Source organism: Plodia interpunctella, chromosome 11, assembly GCF_027563975.2.
Source record: "Plodia interpunctella isolate USDA-ARS_2022_Savannah chromosome 11, ilPloInte3.2, whole genome shotgun sequence".
NCBI lineage: Eukaryota > Metazoa > Arthropoda > Insecta > Lepidoptera > Pyralidae > Plodia > Plodia interpunctella.
The window spans coordinates 3,172,299-3,191,407 of record NC_071304.1 but is presented as its reverse complement, the minus strand read 5'-3'; the positions used below and the strand labels follow the sequence as shown (position 1 = coordinate 3,191,407).

Sequence of the window (19,109 nt, the reverse complement as noted above, 5' to 3'; positions counted from 1 at the left end):
TACTATTAGTGATGCGAAGGTTATGGCAGGATATGGAGCGGTCCTATTTTATGGCGGAACCACATAAATTTATCTTTGTGATATTGACATTTGACGTTGCTGTTTTAGATCACGACGTGCATTATTTTTTATCAAATCCAGTTAATGTGTGGACATATAAGACGAAAATTGTCTGTTCTAAACTGCCGATATCTATGCACTGATACCAATTTAAACTCACATAATATGGTTTTAAAAAATCGTATACCTTGCCATATTATAATGATCAAATATCTAAGGAAATTTAAGTACATAGAAATAAAAATAACAAAAGAACAATGCATTATTCATTATCATCATCGTTATCATTGTCATTATCAATCCGCGTTCGCAAAACTTTCGGTTTGGTCTTTAGTATTTTATTTTCACCTTGCTTGCTGAGCGCCCTGGATATCTGCCACTCTCTCAATGTCCGCACCTGGGTTCCAGGGACGGCGTTTGGTTCAAGATATTTCGCACTATGTAACTCTGTGCCAAACGTTTTTAGTTGCTGCTTTATGTAATCCACAGGAACCTTAGATATAGCTAGTAGCTGGGGTCCTCTGGTGTCAAGATCGTCAATGTTTTTCGATTCGTACAACTCGTAGGTTAAATATTTAGCGTGGGCTTCAGGTTTTCTGAGTAGGATAGCATAGTTGGTGCCGACGTGGAGCCAACCTTTCAGGTAGTAATCTCCTTTATAGCCATCGAGGTGTTGGAAGAGAGTGTTGAGGCGAACAGCGCTTGTTTGGTGAATAATCGTGACTATCAGAACTGAGAGAGGCAACTGAAAAATAAAATCGTTTTAGTTTAATGTGGATAAGTGCATATCGGCCATGCAGGGTGCCAAGTATAGAATAGCACTACTCGTATTATTCTTAAAAATGTATGCTTTATTTTTTTTAGCATGATCTCATTTTTCGCCAAAAAAATAATACCATCTTTTGCGTAGCGTTTGTATAATGACAACATGGACGTGTAAAAAAAAGATATTTTTTATACGTCCATGAATGACAACATATCTTTTAAATAATAACATACATTTGCAGTTTTTAAAATGTGCTGTATCTCAAAAATAGACCCTTATCATGTACCTATTTTTGTTAAAAGTGTTCATTGAGATCACAACCTTATATTATCTTTTTTTAAAAATTATTATTATCTTATTTCAATCAATAAGAGAACGTAAAAATAGAAATATTCGATATGAGAGTTATTTCAAGATCGTATTTATATATTTTACTGAATCTAATTGGTGATATTATTCATTCGGCAAAATTTCCAGATACTATTTTGTTTCTTAGGTAGGTACAACATTTTACCACAATAATGTATAAAAAAGTCCTTACCAGATCCATGTTATTGATTTAAAAACAACATCAAAAATAATATATATTTAGCTGTCACCAAATGGTTGTTCAATATTTAAAAGTTAACGCGCAAAATATGCACCGGAATATTTTACGAGCCTCTAAAATTTTATACACAATCACATCTAAAAACATGTGTAATTCTTTTGCCGTTCGTGATTCTTATATACACAGCTATAAAGTTCAAAATCGCGTTATTTAAAAATAACATGTCTATCTAACATTTCATATCGTGAATTTCGATTCGTGAAACACACCGGAAAATGTTTGTTCTGAATATTTTATTACTTTGAGTGTGAATTGTGCCCATTTTGTTTTAAAAATTCTATATTCTAATCTAAAAACAAATAGTGTAGTCCATAAGCCTAGGTTTATTTTTGGAATTTAGTTTTAGATTTAGGTTCTAATATTATTGTAAAACATGATCTCTATAGGTTTATATATCCTTACATATTGTAAAACAAAGTATTCTGCGGCGTCTGTCTATCTGTTCGCAATAGACTCAAAAAACTCAATAATAGGTTAGTATTATGTTTATAAGTGACTAGCAGCCCGTCACGGCTTCGCTCGAGTAAAACCACGGGTAAAACCATGATAAATCTTTCTTAGAAATCGCTCTATATAGATAATTAAATTTAAAAAAATTCATTCAAACTTTACCCCTAATTTTTACCCCTATAGGGGTCGAATTTTGAAAATTCCTTTCTTATCTAGCACTACGTGCTTATAATCTAAAGCTACTGCCCAAATTTCTGGTTTAGGCTGGGCATTGATTTGTGAAAAACGCTTGTTCTTATATATATAGATAAATTATAAAATTATAATCTTATACGTATGTCCTATTTTATTAACTGATTTTAAAATTTGTAGGATAATTAAATATTTGTTTGAAAAAAAGTAGATTCATGTTTCATGTTCCATAAATTAATTACATTACCGAATACGTTGTAAATAACAAAAAGACATACGCGTTTGAATTTATTACTCTGAAGTCTGGAGATTATCAATAAATTATGGCAGCGAGCCCTAATTATGATTACTTAGTATAAATTTATCATTTTTATAAAAGGCAGTGTGCACATGTGAGTTGTGGAGCCACCCAAATAAATACCCCTGGTTCTTTCATTTTCGGCTCCCGTTGCATTCGGAGCTTTAACGCCCCAGAGCCCTGTTAGCGTAAGAAATGGCATTAAATTTGGCTATGAATTTACAATCGGCCGCCCGCCTGATATCGTTGCCTATCAGCAGTTAAGGCTTTGTGCCCCTTAGTCGCCTCGTACGACATCCACGGGAGGATGAAGCGGTCCTATTGCGGTCATATTCCCACACGCCGGTGGTACTTTTTGAATTTTATGTTAAATACCAACTTAGGGTATAAGTGGGACTCTTGTTTGGACGAAGATATTTTATACTAATATAGATTTTGAACATTTCAACATTATTAAAAGCCTATTACAAAGGTGGAATATGCCAATTATGGCTAATTTAAATATGTCAATTATGACGTTAACTTAAATTTGCGCAACGTCTTTTTTTATTTAAATCCACTTCCACTCTAAGAAATAAAGAACGTTTGATGTGTTGTGATCACAGGTACAAATATTTGCCTGCATTGAAATGGAATCCAAACAGCGAAGCAAACTACTCTTTAATTGACATAAGATGCGAGAGAAATATAATATATCTGTATTTCATACATATTTACTACATTTTCATACGAAAATTCTTCATAGTATGTAAATGATATAGCTTAATGTGCTCACCACTTAATACCTCCAGATACTTGCAGATAAGGGTCGACAGTTCTACCGGCATTAACTTATCCCGTACAGGTATAAAAATATGTTCGCCACTGATTAAAATTACCCTTGTAACATTGCCATTATTATTGCGGAATTCGGAAAATAATTTTACCAATTTTATATACCTACTAGCTGTTGCCCGCGGCTCCGCCCGCGGCTCCGCCCGCGGCAAAAAGTAGCCTATGACATTATCTAGCTCTCCAACTATCTCCACACTAAAAATCACCTCAATCCGTTGCTTCGTTTTGACGTTAAAGATGGACAAACAAACACACTTTCACATTTATAATATTGTATGGTAGTATGGATAGTACCCGGTATTGGTATCGGTGACTCGTTCAGGTTGTTTGTGTCCATGGGTTGCAGTCTTTGCTTACCATCAGGCACACAGCAGCCACATAGCATAGGTACAGCCACTACGGACGCATCCAACACCAGAAAAATCACACGCGCGTTTACGAGTACATCTCATTACGCTGTAATTACAATGACCATGTCTGTGCTCTCTCCCTTCAGATCGGAATACAACAATGCAAGCTGAAATATGCAGATAACCTTTGTAGCGATGCTCATGATATACGTTGTTTCATTATAATGGAGTTTGTCTGTTATGTCAGGGATATGAAGACTGGCGCGAATTCACGCGGTGTCGAGTGATGCCACACGTGAGCATTGGTTAAGCACCTTACTCACTTCTCCTACTATCTTCGCATCATCTCTGATACAATTTATCCATAAAATTAAGGCTTTTCTTTTCCACATGGCAAGGAAAGTAAAGGCAGGTCGAAGAAAAGGTAGATTGAGTGCGTCAGGCAGGATATGGCTAAAAAGGAAGTAACAGATCGGTTAACATCAGACAGGGAGAAGTGAAGGAGACTGACATGCTGTACCGACCACACATAAAGTGGGACAAGGGTAGGCTGATGATGGTGAGTTTCACTATATCCTTTCCTGTTTACCTTCCTACTTTTATATTTGTCTTTTTTCAGTAAATATTCTAGTCAAATCTCAACTTTATATGCTGTTCACCTTCTCTCCTCATCACAGGTCTAAAATACATAATATAATGCATAAATGTAGTTCAGTTTCACACATTGATCAATAACTGCATTTCATTTGTTGATAATATGCAGTTACAAAAGAAACTCAAACATGAATGCAAATAAAATGGAATTAATTCGTTAAAACTCAACCAGATAAGTTTTATTTTGCCTCTGCGATGCGGTTGGATTCCGTCGTAGTGAGATTAATTTCGACATACGTTTTAAATATGGTTTTAAAACAGCGGAAGTGTAATTGGCCAAAGCGTGCATATTAATTTATGTGAATAGAGAAAAGCGTTATGTGGGTACCCCTATTATGCTTCAGAATTGGTTCATCTATTTTTTTTAAGTTTTTGCGGCAGATTGTGGCTCGAACTTGGTTCAGTGATTAATACAAATAAACAGCATTATCGTATTGTATTATCCCTTACGGGGTAGACAGAACGAAGCCCTTTTAAGCTTTACTTTACTTTTAAAAGCTTTTTCCCGCGGATTCGCCCGCGTTTATTTTCACCCACCCACTCCCCCTCACCATTATATTTATGTTTGAACGAGGGTCCTTAACTACCTGCTACCAAATTTCATCAAAATCGGTCCAGCACTCTACATTCACGGCTAAATAAAAAGTCTACAAAACGTAATATTAGTAGGGTTTAATTATTAATAACTATTAAGATAGCATGGTACGCTGTTGGTCTCTACCTAATGTATCAAGTCGCAATGGGCCCGCGTGGTGGGTCATGGCCCATATTCTTCATCCAAAAGTAAGGCCAGTGGGCGGCACTGGTAGCTACCCAAAGTAAGTTCGAGACTTGTGTTATGGGATACTAACTCAACGATACTATATTTTATAACAAATACATACGTAGATAAACATCCAACACCCGAGCTAATCAGAAAAAGATCATTTTCCATCATGACCCCACCGGGGAACGAATCCGGGACCTTTCGGTTTAGAAGCAAGCACTTTACCACTGCGCCATCGAGTTCGTCAATATCGCATGCTTCAAATGAAATAAGTGAGATAATTATTCTAATCAGCTAATTAGCAAGGGATAAAATCATTGTGATTTATCCAATTAGCATTTAATGTGTCAGAGCTATTAACACTGATTTGTATCGATTTATTTGTATCTTCAAAATTGAGTCTAATTCAAATTATATATCTGTGGCGTGTAGTCTCGCCCTAGAATAGGAGCACTGCAAATGCTCTCGTGGATGTCGTACGAGGCGACTAAGGGACACACGCCTAGGCAATAATAGCATCCCCAAAGAGGATTGTAAAAGCATAGTCAAATCTTCAGAATTTAATGGTTGATTTTTTACGCGAACCCTGGTGGCTTCGGGGCGTCACAGCTCCGCATGTCACCGGGATGGATATAGGAGGGTGAGATATAGAAAGCCAAATTATATAAGACAAGCAGCGACCTGGGGCTTCGTTCCCGTGGGATTTTCCGAATTAAAATTACCGCGGATTTGCATTTTCACTTTAGATCATTGATTTCAAGTTGAATCAGAACAGAAAATATATAAATGAGAGGAAGTTGTTGATGCTAAATACAAATTGATTTATTTGACTGTCTCCACCGTGATGAAGTAGGTGCTAGATAGATAGGAAGTTAATTATAATCCTAACTAATATTATAAATGCGAAAGTAAGTTTGTTGGTTACCTTTTCACGCGTTATCTTCTTGAAATGTTTTCATCCCAGAATGTTCCAGTGGGAAATTTGCGCAGGCGAAGCCGCGGGAAAAAGATAGTATATAATTATATATTTATAAAACCCAGCTAGTTGGGTCACTTCTCAGAAGCTTGCATATAATTTTCACAGAACACAAACGTAATACAAAATCGAAATGCTAATTATTGATCTCATTTCACTATTTGACAAAAATTAAACCAATCACATTGGCAGAAAAAGTAAGTAATCGTTTTAATCGTATAGGTAATTAATACTCGTTTTACAGAATTGAACACGGACCCAACAAAATATTTACACAGGGAAAATTGAATTTCCTTTTTGTAATAAATAGATGTTTAATTTCGTTCATCATATTGTTTCATAGTATTGGTCTTTAACAACGAGGGCTTACATTCAGGCAAAATGGCGTACTTTGCGCAGGTTAAAGTCAACGTCAAAGTTGCTGACTTGTGCAACTCTAATATTATTTTGTAATATTAATTTTACCTTGTCTCTTCGAAGAAGGGTGCTTTATAATCTCTGTATTAAAAAGTTTCAAACAAAAGATAAGCGCAAACTTTTACAACTGGTATAATTTATAAAGATTATAGCTAAGTCCGGTAACAGTAAAATCCATCCATCATAATAATATAAAGGCAAAAGTCTGTCTGTCTTTCTATCTAACTATTACGAGACATTATCGCGGTGCAGTTTGGTGAACCTTGCGGATTCGGTATAGATTGCCGGTTTTTCATTTCGGTAAATAAAAGCTCTCATACAAATAACACAATGTTCATGCATTCGCTTGGGCATCTGTCCGAGTTCGGCGTTAGTGTGTAGCCGGCATTAAGCTTCGGCGACACCTCTAAAACACCTCTAAATATAGAATTAAATATAGAATTTATAACATCAAAATCGGTCCAGACGGTGAAGACCCAAGATTAAAAATGTCTGCCTGTTTATTTTCCAAACATACATTCCAACAAAGACAACGTTTGTATTTGATTTTAATGTTAAGCTCCTCTGTCAATATAGATATCAATGCTATTTAAATGAGTTGAAATGTCTTCTCAGCAGCTGATAGTTTGTCATAAATCAAAATCAAATAATTCTTTCAGAAATTAGGCCTTCGCGGGAACTTTTTCACCTCATATTCTAAATTAAATAATAGTTATCAAAGCTACAAAAAACTAGTATTACGGAACGACCACTGCTGAGAAGAAATGCCGAAAGAAACTCATTTAAATGCCGTATATACTCATTTTAATGCTAGTTTAAATGCCAGAAGGGCTTACCATTTTTAAAATAATATTTATATATATTGTAGGTTTGAGAAATATGACAATGTATTATATAACTTAATATTTGTAACGTGAGGATCTTCGCAATAAAACATTATAGAATTGAAAACTATATTTGCAGTCAGTCATATTGATTACGAACATAATGTAGAGGGAGGAACCATAGATTACCTACAGAACGTGAGCTTTATAGCTCACCACTATACTTTACAATATTTTTCGTAAAAAGTAAATACTACGCTGTTCGAAACTTTTTTAAGTTTTCACATTTTGCAAAGTCAGCTCAGCTTCGCCTTGATTCTTCATAAGAACCGAGCCGAACTTGGCTCGGTCAGTTGATTGGTTAAACTTCAGTGTTTTTGGTCAAAATGTTGCTGGTATCCACAGACTTTGAAATGTGTAGAATACTTTTTATTTACTTTTTATTATTAGTTTATATATAATATTTTAATATTACCATACTGCACCTCATTTCAAGTTTCTGATCTAACCATTTTATCGATTGCTAGCTTAGCTTTACTTCCTTAGCCGTTTAGCATTCCGATGCTTAACACTTCGCACATGCTACGCGGATGTATGTATAGTGTAATTTTAGCTAATTGTGTGTTAACATCAACGAACACACACACAGACACACACTTTATAAAGAAAATGTAAGAATGTAGATCATACGAGAATGATTTTTCCTATTGCGTTTTATAGCAGATATTTAGCTTTTTTACAACACATTCTATAAGCAAATCATCCATAAAATTGATGAGGAAAATGAACAGCGCATGTGTCACACCTAAAAGGCACTATCAATTTTCCATATACAATTTGATGTCGATGATACGAGTACACTTACGAATATTCGTGCCGGCTGCACTGGTTTGCAGGTACTAGATAACATTAGTGAAGATAGATACATTAAACTCTAATATTTTCATGAGTGTTTCTTAAAAATTGTGCACCAAATATGTATATTTTTTAATTGACAAGTTGACTCAAAGATCTATGGTAGCAGTGCTAGAACCATCGATATGAGGAAACTCGTATGTTCGTCAGCTTATTTTCTCACTGGATAAGTTTCACTTTGCAGATATTAGTAAAGATTTGTTCAACTAAAAATGTAATCAAGATTAATATGTTACAAACTTCCAGGGCAAGAAAATATACTGAAAAATTGAGAAATAAAATGGCAAAAAGTGGGTAGTTGCTATTTTATAAATAGGAAGAAAATTAATCTTAGAAAATAGTGTATCACGAATCTTTGTTAGTTTGTAGCGAATGATTAAACAGATTATGATGCGGCTATACATATAAGATATTAAGCCCATTATAACTGAAAAACTTAATAAGGAACTATTGCTGAAAGATGTGAAAAAAGTTATACCTAGTAAATAATTTTGCTAAAAGCCAATACAAAATTGGTCGGAGATAAGTTAAAAACTCTTCAGCTTTATTTAGGGAGCAGATTGTTTAGGGATATCATGTAAAAGAAAATGTAACTTATTTGGAGCCACGCACGCTAATGAAGTTGCGGGCAGAGCTAGTAACAGAATAATCCTACTGCGAGCCTTGTCCCACAATATAACAGCTGAGACTCAAACTCCAATTATGCTCGCCGTCTCTGGTTTCATTCTTTTCATAGTTCGCATGTTACGAGTACATATTTGAGTTTCGACTACTTTAACTAGTGCCTTAGAAAGATTTTACTTTCCTGTATATTTTGCCAGCATTTCTCTCATATGATCATGTTAATTCAGATATAACTATTACTACTCATACTCCGATTTAATCAATTTACCCTTTCGGTGATATTTAGTCCACAGTTAACCCTCAATCAACTCAATCCCGTAAAATTGTTTAGGTCATTAGTGTTTATCCAACGCCGAAACACAGTATATTTTTAAGCGTGGAGATTTTTTTTACATGTCCACTTTCAAAAGTTCTTCTCAATATCACACATTACATATCCTGTGAGATGTTATACAAGGCGACTAAGGGGCACATAACCTTAAAATATGATAGACAACAATATCACTAACAACAGCCTCTTTGGCTGTATGATAGCCAAATCTTAAAATATTTATATATTTACGTGAACCTTGGTATTTTGGGCGTCACGGCTCCGAATGTAACCGTGCACACGAGAAGATGAGAGAGACACCAGCCAAATTTACACAATAATATTATTATTTTTTATTAAGATTGATAACTCTAGAAAAGGATGTTCGGAAGTACGGCGCCGGATGCATAGAAAGGCTTACGTAATATAATTAAAGTTCGCGATTGCAGCGGTTCTCTAACTTCGCTTTCACACTTAAAATTGCTATAACTATTGAAAACTTAGACATGATAGATGCGCAGCGAGCTCAGATATAACAAAAAAGCGAACTAAGTAACAGCCAAAAACTTGATTCTAGATTATTATATAAGTATATAATCTATACATACATAGGTATATGCTATCAATGCCATTCTAAAAAATGTTAACGTAGCTGTTGTGTTCTGTTTTGACTTTTTCATTTCACTAATGCTTGATTTAATACAATGATGCATATTCAAAGCGCTGATAGAAAAAGAACCGCCAAAATTTTATTTAGTTAATAGAAATAAGCCTATTCGCATTATTTTGTTACCAACATATGACTTGGACGAGATTTTTAAGGATATTTATAGTTTTTAGAAGAAACTTATCTCACAGAATAAGCGTTGATTTTCGGTTCTAATTTGAATGTTTTATTATTAATTCTATTGAAAAAAACTTTACATACTATGTGATTGGTTTTTAAATTTGCCAGCCAAGTGGAAGCTTTGTCCCATTTATTTTCAAGTGTCTCTCGACACGCGACACAACTCTTTGAGGACCACTGGCGTAAACAATAACGCGCTGAGCGATGCTCAACTTTGTTGCACTTTAATGTTCAAGATTTGTGACTGTTAATGCTTCAACTTTCGCATTATATCGTTATCCTTATTTAGACACTGTTAAATGTTTTGTAATATTAGCGATTGTCGTGTTCTTCTCTCTCATCTCCGCATGTCCTCGTTCCATTCGGGGCTGTTAAGTCACAAAGCCCTGGGTCAGCGTAAAAAATAATTGTACTTTCATCACTGCCACTATTTTATGAGCGCGATGTGCTTCGGACTCTCTTTCATCTCCGCATGTTTCCGGTTGCGTTCGGGGCTGTGATACATCGAAACCAGGGGTCAGCGTAAAAAATAATGTAAAATATATGAAGGTTTGGTCTATCTGTCTGTATGATGTTTGATCGCGCATCACGCAAAAAGTACTGGATGGAATTGGATTCGGTTGTATAGCAGATAATCTAACTTAATATATGGTATAGATTTCGATGCGATACATTGTTTAGAACCCGAGATATTGACAAAAATAAGTTATGAGCGCACGCACGAAGCCGCGGGTCAAACTAGTTTCGTGATAAAAGTACAAGCAATTCGGTAATGCTATCTGCTGTGTTGAAAATGTTGGAATCACACTGGTCATCGCTTGCTTGTTCCTCGGGATCCTAAATTCATTTTTCGGATAAACTGTGTCTAAACTGTGTTCTCGGCAAAGTTGCATATTCATGTTTGGCTAATCCAATGGGCTCTTACATTTTCCGGGATAAAATGTAAATAGGATGATTCTATATTATATAAAATTTTTGTTTAGTTTGACAATTTTGATCGATGTTTCTTTTACAATTTACCTTAAAAAATGTGCCTTTTATGCATTGCCTGTTCAAAAAATTTAATAAAATGTGATTTTAGCAAAGGTAAAAGAAATAAATGACGATATACATAATATTTGATTTAGCATATTATTATGAAGGATCTCAAAGCTTATCTCCGGCAATCCTATTTCACAACATCCCTTAATTTAAAGCAAACTAAAATCCCGTATTTAATAAGCGCTATTTTCATTTCATTACGACGCCATTATACTTTCTAAATCAACAGCCCGTGTTTATAATGAAAAGCAACATTAACCGATATAGGATATAAAGGAGATTTGCGCAGTTTGGTCGGGAGATGTGCCCCAGTGTGCGGTATCTGAAATTCTGTAGCGTTTACTTCAGTCACCCGTGAGTTTTGGTTGGAGTAAGACGTGCGCGCGGATTACACTCTTCCGTTTTGTGAACGAATTTCGTGTGTTCTAACTTTGATTTGTGTGTGCTTTTGGATGCGTGGGATTCACTTTTTAATTGAATCGTGATTTGCTTTGGACGCGAGGATTCCGATGTAAGTTGATTTTCGATTTGAAATTGGTGTAAATAAAAGGATGTGTTTTGAATTCCAGGAAATATTATAATAGGATATTGAATTCAGATTAATTGAACTGAGCTAAAATAATTTGAATTATGAAGTTCATAAGTGAGCGAAATATTATTTGAAAGTTGACGGCAGAGAATCAATTGAAAATTAAGTTTGTCCTGTGTAACAATTTGTTAAAATAAGTTTGAATAAATATAAGAGCGTTAAATTTCACGATTTTGCGTAGGATATGGTATTTTTTTTAATAATTTATATAGAGTTGAGAGTTTTTTAATCACATGGGAATTAAATGTATATAAGACTATGATTATTTTAGACGTTAGCATCACTCTGAAAATAAACTAAAATTTGTAACACTATTCTGCTCGCTTACTTACAATCCAAATTGTTCACCATTTCATTGACAATGAGGAGATATATAAGGAAATTGATGACATCCTTATCGTTACATATTATAAAACAAAGTCCTCTGCCGCGTCTGTCTGTCTGTCTGTTCGCGATAAACTCAAAAACTACTGCACGGATTTTCATGCAGTTTTCCCCAATGGATAGAGTGATTTATTATGTTTTTACCCGAGCGAAGCCGGGACGGGCCGCTGGTCTTACATAAATTATGACATTAATTACCGAGGGAACGTTTTGATATCTAATACATCTCATTTATGAAAAGAACATCTTCTTTCTTCACAGTCGTATTCCTTATGACTGAGGGTCGTGGTCATTACGTGGAGTGAAACACACATAACAACTTTCTTGGCACTATTAGTGGAACGGTTTGCCATTGCCATCTCCATTTCACACACAAGTTAATAATCAACCAGTGTGCAAGTTTCCTTCAGTTTCCTCACGTTTTCCTGGAAGCAATGGTTGGTCTATGAACAGGAGTAGGATTCGAACCTGGAAACTTTCAATCCACATGCGTCTTAACCATTACACCACCACCGCTTCAAGAATCACGAAGAGAACATACAGTTTACTGAAATTTAGTTATTAATTTAAATTATTTAGTTATAAAAAAGTCAATCAAGAGATTTTTTATAATACGGGTTAGCAACCGGTTACAATATTTCTGAAAGACCTATAAGCTCGCTAATAGCTAAACACAATTCGCATAATATACTTATGCTATTATAACCTAGTTCAATGCTAAATATGGCCTTAAATTTCACGAGTCTACGCTATTTCTAACCCGAAAAAAGGTGGGAAAAGGTGGGTACAGGTGTAAAGATGACACACCTGTAATATACAGTGTTACAAAACACATATTTATATATAAATACGAAGCGATAAGATATGGTAGTAGGCGTCAGTCGCGTCCGCTGAAATGAATATGGAAACCTTTTTACGGGCACCCGTTTCTGAAGTGTTAACTTGAAACTTTGTGTAAAAGATCTATTGAAGGTACCAAACCTTACCAGAAATGGACAAAAAGTAATCGGATATTACATTTTATAATTTTTGGAAAGCATTACGAATTACACAAAATATTCTTGAAAAGATCAAGATTAATGTAATCTGTCTCTAGTTTCCCATCCATTTGGAACACATGAACAGTACAGTGATACATGGAAAGTAAGTGGGGAGGCTTTCGCCCAGCAGTGGGTCGTGATGTAGCTATTTAAAATAAATGTAATCTGACATATATTAGTCGAGATTATTTTAAAGATTACAAGATTATTTTTAAGATAACTTTTCACTACAATCCAGAATGGTTTGGTGCAGTGGTCGATACATCACGCCTTTTTCGATTCCGCATATACAGTACCATTTTATACAAGTTGAATAAATTTAAGAACTAAAATCGAAAAGTAGATAAACGAACAGACAACTCACGACATCCATTCAATACGAGTATGTTACGTATGCACGGGTAGACACAATCCGATCTAACTTTTTAATTGCTTCTTGTACGGGCACGTTGTTTGTGGGCACGCGATTCCCTCGTTCCTCACTCACCAAGGAATGGCACGGAAAATTTAATCATGGCATTTTTTTCTATTAAATATCGCCAACAAACTCAAATTGAAAGGTATGACGACCTCGGTGGCGTAGTGACAAATTGCTTGCCTCTGAACCGAGAGGTCCCGGGTTCGATGCCCGGTCGGGTCATGATGGAAAATGATCTTTTTCCGATTGATCCGGGTCTTGGATATTTATATATATGTATTTGTTATAAAATATAACTCCAAGGTATTCTTACCTTCCCCGTTCCTTCCCCGCCACAATTTTCTATTAGGTGTCATAATTACGTCCACTCTCAATATCCTTACGACATCCATAGGGAGGATATGGAGTGATCCCATTCCTAGGGCGAGATAACACTATTCACAAGCTTACCTTTAGGCGACTTGAAAAAAATCTGACACCCGTATGTGCGTCCAGTGTGTTATCGCTAGATAACACACTCGATATGAAGATGATTCGCTTACTGAACTGTTTCTCCTGAATTACTGTGTACACTACCTTTCATCGAGTTTACAATAAACCCTCTCAACAAAACATGTTAACCGAAAATCACTCGAAAATTAGCAGAGATACAATTTCCGCCTGTTACTGATAAAATGTTCAGTTGTTTGTACCCTACTTCTGTCTCCAACTCCGCTGATTACCAGATAGGGTGACCAAACTTTTTGGAAATTGGCCAACAAGTCGTAGGTATCGTGAAATAATCCCAAATATAAATGTAAGTATATCCATCGCTTCCCCGTTTACTTCAAATAGTTTGAGCAAATTGACGTACATTATTTAGCTTACTTTATTTGATACAGGTACACATTTTTTGTTATCTTAATAGGTAACTTCATGGTTGTTGGATTTTCTCTCTTATCTTAGCGCTTTCCTAGTCGTATTCTCAGTCAAGAGGCTCCAAAGCCCAGGGGCCGCTTTCCTAGTTCTTCTTTTTCAACTTCAAGTTAGGATTTCTCTCGATTGATATCTTTTTAGGTTGATTGATTTACTCACAGAAAAGATACTAAAAGCTACAGAAGGCAGGCTTATGTGCTCAAGGTCGATATGCGTGTCAATTATTTAATAACAAACGATTTTGAAGACGATTGTAAAAGAAAAAGTTCTAACAGTGAAACTCCAACAGTGAAACATCGGTAGGAGAAACAGGTAAATATTCCTATTGAGAACAAATTTCCATTGTCCAACATTGAGATTGTTGTGTAAATTGAAACAGAACTTCGTTGTGATGCACAAATTGGGATCTCCGTTCCAATTGCAAAATTCCAAATGCAATAAATATTTTTGTCACGATTTCTTCTTCAGCCATTGTGCATCGGAGCCTCTCGAGCGCTCCTTGCGCTACGAATGATGAGTTGAACAAAATGAAAATGAATATTTTGTAATGAGGAGCATAAATTTGAAAGTTTACAGAAAAAGTGATTAATTATATTTTCTGATAATATTTTATTCATATCTTAATCGATTTTGTAATTTAAAATTAAGTCTGTCTTTTATCAAACATTTCCATTTAATAGATCACTTAGTTTTGTTTTCATGAATATGAAACTTTCATGACAGCCAATATTTAACATGTCAATATTGGCTGTTATGAAAGTTTAACTTGAACCAAAACGAGTTGTTATTATTAAATAAATAAAGTTAATATCGTCTGACCGTAGTTGAACCTCCCACTGGGGTGAAATGTTTATTAACGTTCTAAGTAGGCACTAAAAAAACAACATATTTACCAAAAACATTGCACAGTAGAGCTAGTAAATATTATTTCGGTTAATAAAATGAAATTTTATATAAGTACAAAATGTATCATATATATTATTTGTAAATTCCAATATATTTTTTACGCTATAAGCAACAGATTACTGTGGCCAAAGATTGTATCTTTGCATAAGCTTTGGAAATAAAATTGAGATTGCGATTCAAAGATAAACAAGGATATTCTTCATACTACCCACTCTTTATTCCACAATGCTTAACTCCACTATTTGTTTGCGCTATGTGTAAACAATGAATGCTATAGGATCAGAACTGAGCTTACACCCGGGCGGAAACCATGCAAAACATTTTAGCCCGTGGCAAGCCCACCGAATGGTTGGGTTTGCGCCAGGGCATAAAATGGGCGTGACGTATTTGCCTGTATAGGATATATTTGGGCAGTAAATCACTTGATTTCCCGACCATTGGCGGCGAATGAAAAACAATAGTGATAAATAAAGTTGCTGGTTTTGATTCCCGTGTTTTATTTTTATATTGACTTTTTGAGGTTTTCGATTTGAAAAATGTCAGGATTATATTAACACATAAAAGTTATGATGATTTTAAGATCATTCGAAAATCGTATTCGTTATACAATAGCAGTTGTCAGAAACATAAATACGTGTAATATAGAAATTAAATCCCCCAACGTAATTCAGTCATTTAAAACAACAAAAATAGGTCTTGTGAGCAATGATTTCATAGACAGACATAGATTAAATACATTAAACCTACATTATTAATCTGTCCGCATTGAGGGCTGAAGGGTAAAAACATCAACTAAGTAATTATAACTACTGAACTCACTGTTCACCCCAACTTAGGTAATTACCGCTATTAATTTTCATCCTCTTGTTTTGATTTCAATGTTTTAAATGATACGGCTATAATTTTTTATTGATACCTTATAAAAACTATAATACGACATCTTAACGTCTCCTGTAGTGATATAATTTTTTCACTATAAATTTTAAGTAGACTAGTATTCATTGTAATACTCGTATTATATGCTGAATGTTGAATTTCAGGGCATTTATGCTAATATCCGAAACGATTTTTCAAATTTGGGGAATGAGGTCGCGTTCCTAGAAATCGCACATTGCAATGTAGTTACATTTATATAAACACAGATAAAAACTTCCAACAAATAAACCATTGGTATATTTCTTGGAATTTTTTTTTTTGTTCAGTTGACTTTTGACAAATTTTTAAATAAATACGCTAAAGATCTATACGCAAATTCATATACCTGATCATCTGAAAATTAAAATACATTCGCCCAAAAACAGTTGACTCCTTGTATCAAGTCAGTAGATACAAGTTTCTTAAATTGGACATTTTAGAACAAGCATGCTGATTAACTGTTAGCTCTTCTAACTGGGCACTGTTGAAGCGAAGAACAAATGGTCTGTCCTAAGCATACATTTTCTTGCCAACTTTAAAGTCATTAGCTGAAGTCGGTAACGCGCAAGACATTGCTTTATTCCAGTAGTTAACTAGTTTTTACACAATTGAGTAAGTGATGTACGGTTAGCAGAAAAAAATACTTGCAGACTTGGTTAATAAGTTGAGGAAATTATCTAAGCTTATAATAAAACTGCAAATGGACAAAAATAAGATTAGAGAGACTATTTAGGGTTAAAGGGGAAATATATTTCTGCAGTACGCTAGACGAGTAAACAAATTGTAGGGCAGTTGTATGTAATAATTATCTTTTCTGCTTCGTACACGGAATTATGTACAAACATTACATTTTGTTCATTTTACCAATAAACGAATTTGTCACGAATTTAGGCTATTACTTAGTTGGTTTCTTTTTGATTTGATATCTAATTTATCTAGGCAAATAAGCATTTTTTCATGTGCCTAATTTTATGAGTTCAATTTATATATTTAGAAAGATTTTACCTAATGCTCATATATTTTCTGTTTCAGGTACCATCAGAGCAAATGAAGATAAATACGAAAATAACTAATGAACGAACAGTTAAAAAGAACTAAAGTTGTCCTGCAAATGAATTTTTCGAAATCAGTTCACGTTACAAATCTCAGAATGAATCATTTAGTAATGACGTACAGCTGATATTAATTCTAAATTTACGTTTCAAAGACTAGATGAAGTGTCGTGCGTGTATAAAATGGAAATTAAAAATCTTTTTGACAAAAATGAAGAACTGTTAATTCTTGAACTATGAAATTTAGACATTTCGAGTTGATGTCATAGACTAAGTGGGAAAGCAGTGACATGGCGAGGGCAGGCCTGATGTTCGCTCTCTGCGTGGCATTATTTCCGCTACATCGGGCAGACAATCTTGGTAAGCTTTGTCCCTTTGTGGTCAGTTTGTGACATATTTTATATCTACTCTGTGATTCTACACGATTCCAGTTGCTGTTATTGTCTACTGAAATGGTATTGGCCATTTCTGACATTACATATATTTGTAAGTCTTTTTGTGTGTACAGATTATTTTTATTTTCTTCATTAAATCCATTTTTGCGTATCTAATTCTAAGTTCAGTTAAAATAGTACATACACTTTGTACATGTAACTTGTTATATTTTACAAAGTATAGCTAGCTAGCTGCGCCCCGGGGCTTTCACTTGTGTTCGCTGGTGTCTTAAAAGTACTCTATGTATTATAACAGTCAGTAGATTTAGCGTAAAAGAGTAACAAACATACATACACATATACATCCTCAGAAACGTTTATATTTTTAATATTAGTAGGAAGGATTGTTCATAGCGCAAATGTTTAATGAATACTGTCACATCACATCGCACCATGTCAACATCTGAATATATTCCCTTGTAAAACTTGTCATAAGATTCTAGATATCACACATGTACTTGCCCTAAACACATTATTTGGGCAAGGGCAAGCCTTAGCTATATTCCGTCGGCGCTCGAAATATTTCCCATGCGGGTCGATAACCTCGCCCAACTTTAATCATATCTCCGGGAGCAGTTGCCAAAATTGACATAATTATAATATCTCCCTCCTCCCTACCTATGGCAGCTGGGTATTCAGAGCGGGTTAAGGACGCTAGATAAGAGACAATGTATGCATTCAACGCGGAGTATTCTGCGTAAGGCTAAATAGCGCCTTGATTCACTAATTATTATGTCAAATTTTGAAAAGAAAATATACGAGAACAAATAATAAAAAATGTAGCCCTTCCGCCATGATACAGTTAAATGATTTTTCGGCGTTTCGACGGTACTAAATTCTGGGCTCTCACGTTCTATGGAAGTAATCATATAATCGTCAAACTCAAACAGATCTGACGTGAATGCACGAATATTGCGTAGTTTGTATGAGACTTGACATCATCGTAAGGAAAACCCAGCAATCTACGTCAAAACCACAAAATTTGACGAACTGTTTTCGAAATTGAGGAACAAGCAAATGTGCAATATGCAATATTTGCTAAAAATATCTAATCTAAACCAGCACTATCAGCTAAGTTCATAACTATAAAACAAAAAGGTTCTACCATTGAGATTCGCACAATACAAATCTATAAATCGATGTCACACAGCTTTCGGGACAAAATGTTCCTGTCAACCCAACATTTCTATTTCTTTCATCGCAACACCCAATAAAAACGAACAAAATGGGGATGATCGTTAACAAAGAGTCGAAAATGAGGGCGGTTTTTTTTCTTTTCTTCGGCAACGCTCCGTCCTTTCCACAGTTTATATCATTTCCACATAAAAATCTCAATTTTCTACAAAACTCGACGGGAACTCCCCTTAACCGCGACTTTCATTACTTCGAAACTCTGAATGAATCGAATTTTGTTTTAGTAGCTATAAAATAAGGGTTATTACTGATATATATTTTTTTAGTTACGATCCCAACAAATAAGAAATTTAATGTCTCCCATGAGATTGAAGATAAATAAGATGTC

The 19,109-nt window shown here is 34.8% G+C and overlaps 2 protein-coding genes across 3 annotated transcripts in view; one reads left to right on the top strand and one right to left on the bottom strand.

The window, feature by feature from the left end:
* Window positions 1-302: 302 nt before the first annotated feature.
* Window positions 303-1,587, bottom strand: LOC128673764 (uncharacterized). Its single transcript, XM_053751848.1, has 2 exons — window positions 1,368-1,587; window positions 303-805 (listed from the first exon to the last, which is right to left on the bottom strand). The coding sequence occupies exons 1-2, from the start codon at window positions 1,374-1,376 to the stop codon at window positions 323-325; spliced, it is 492 nt and encodes a 163-aa protein (XP_053607823.1). The 5' UTR covers window positions 1,377-1,587; the 3' UTR covers window positions 303-322.
* Window positions 1,588-1,664: 77 nt separating this feature from the next.
* Window positions 1,665-19,109, top strand: part of LOC128673763 (uncharacterized) — a 66,611-nt gene continuing 49,166 nt past the window's right edge. Inside the window, exons 1-2 of one of the 2 annotated variants that reach the window (XM_053751847.1) lie at window positions 1,665-1,909; window positions 17,134-17,513. In XM_053751847.1, coding sequence (XP_053607822.1) covers window positions 17,444-17,513 — 70 coding nt within the window. In that variant the 5' untranslated portion in view covers window positions 1,665-1,909; window positions 17,134-17,443. Of the gene's footprint in view, window positions 1,910-11,277; window positions 11,446-17,133; window positions 17,514-19,109 lie in introns of those variants that run through there. The other variant, XM_053751846.2, reaches the window with a different exon arrangement.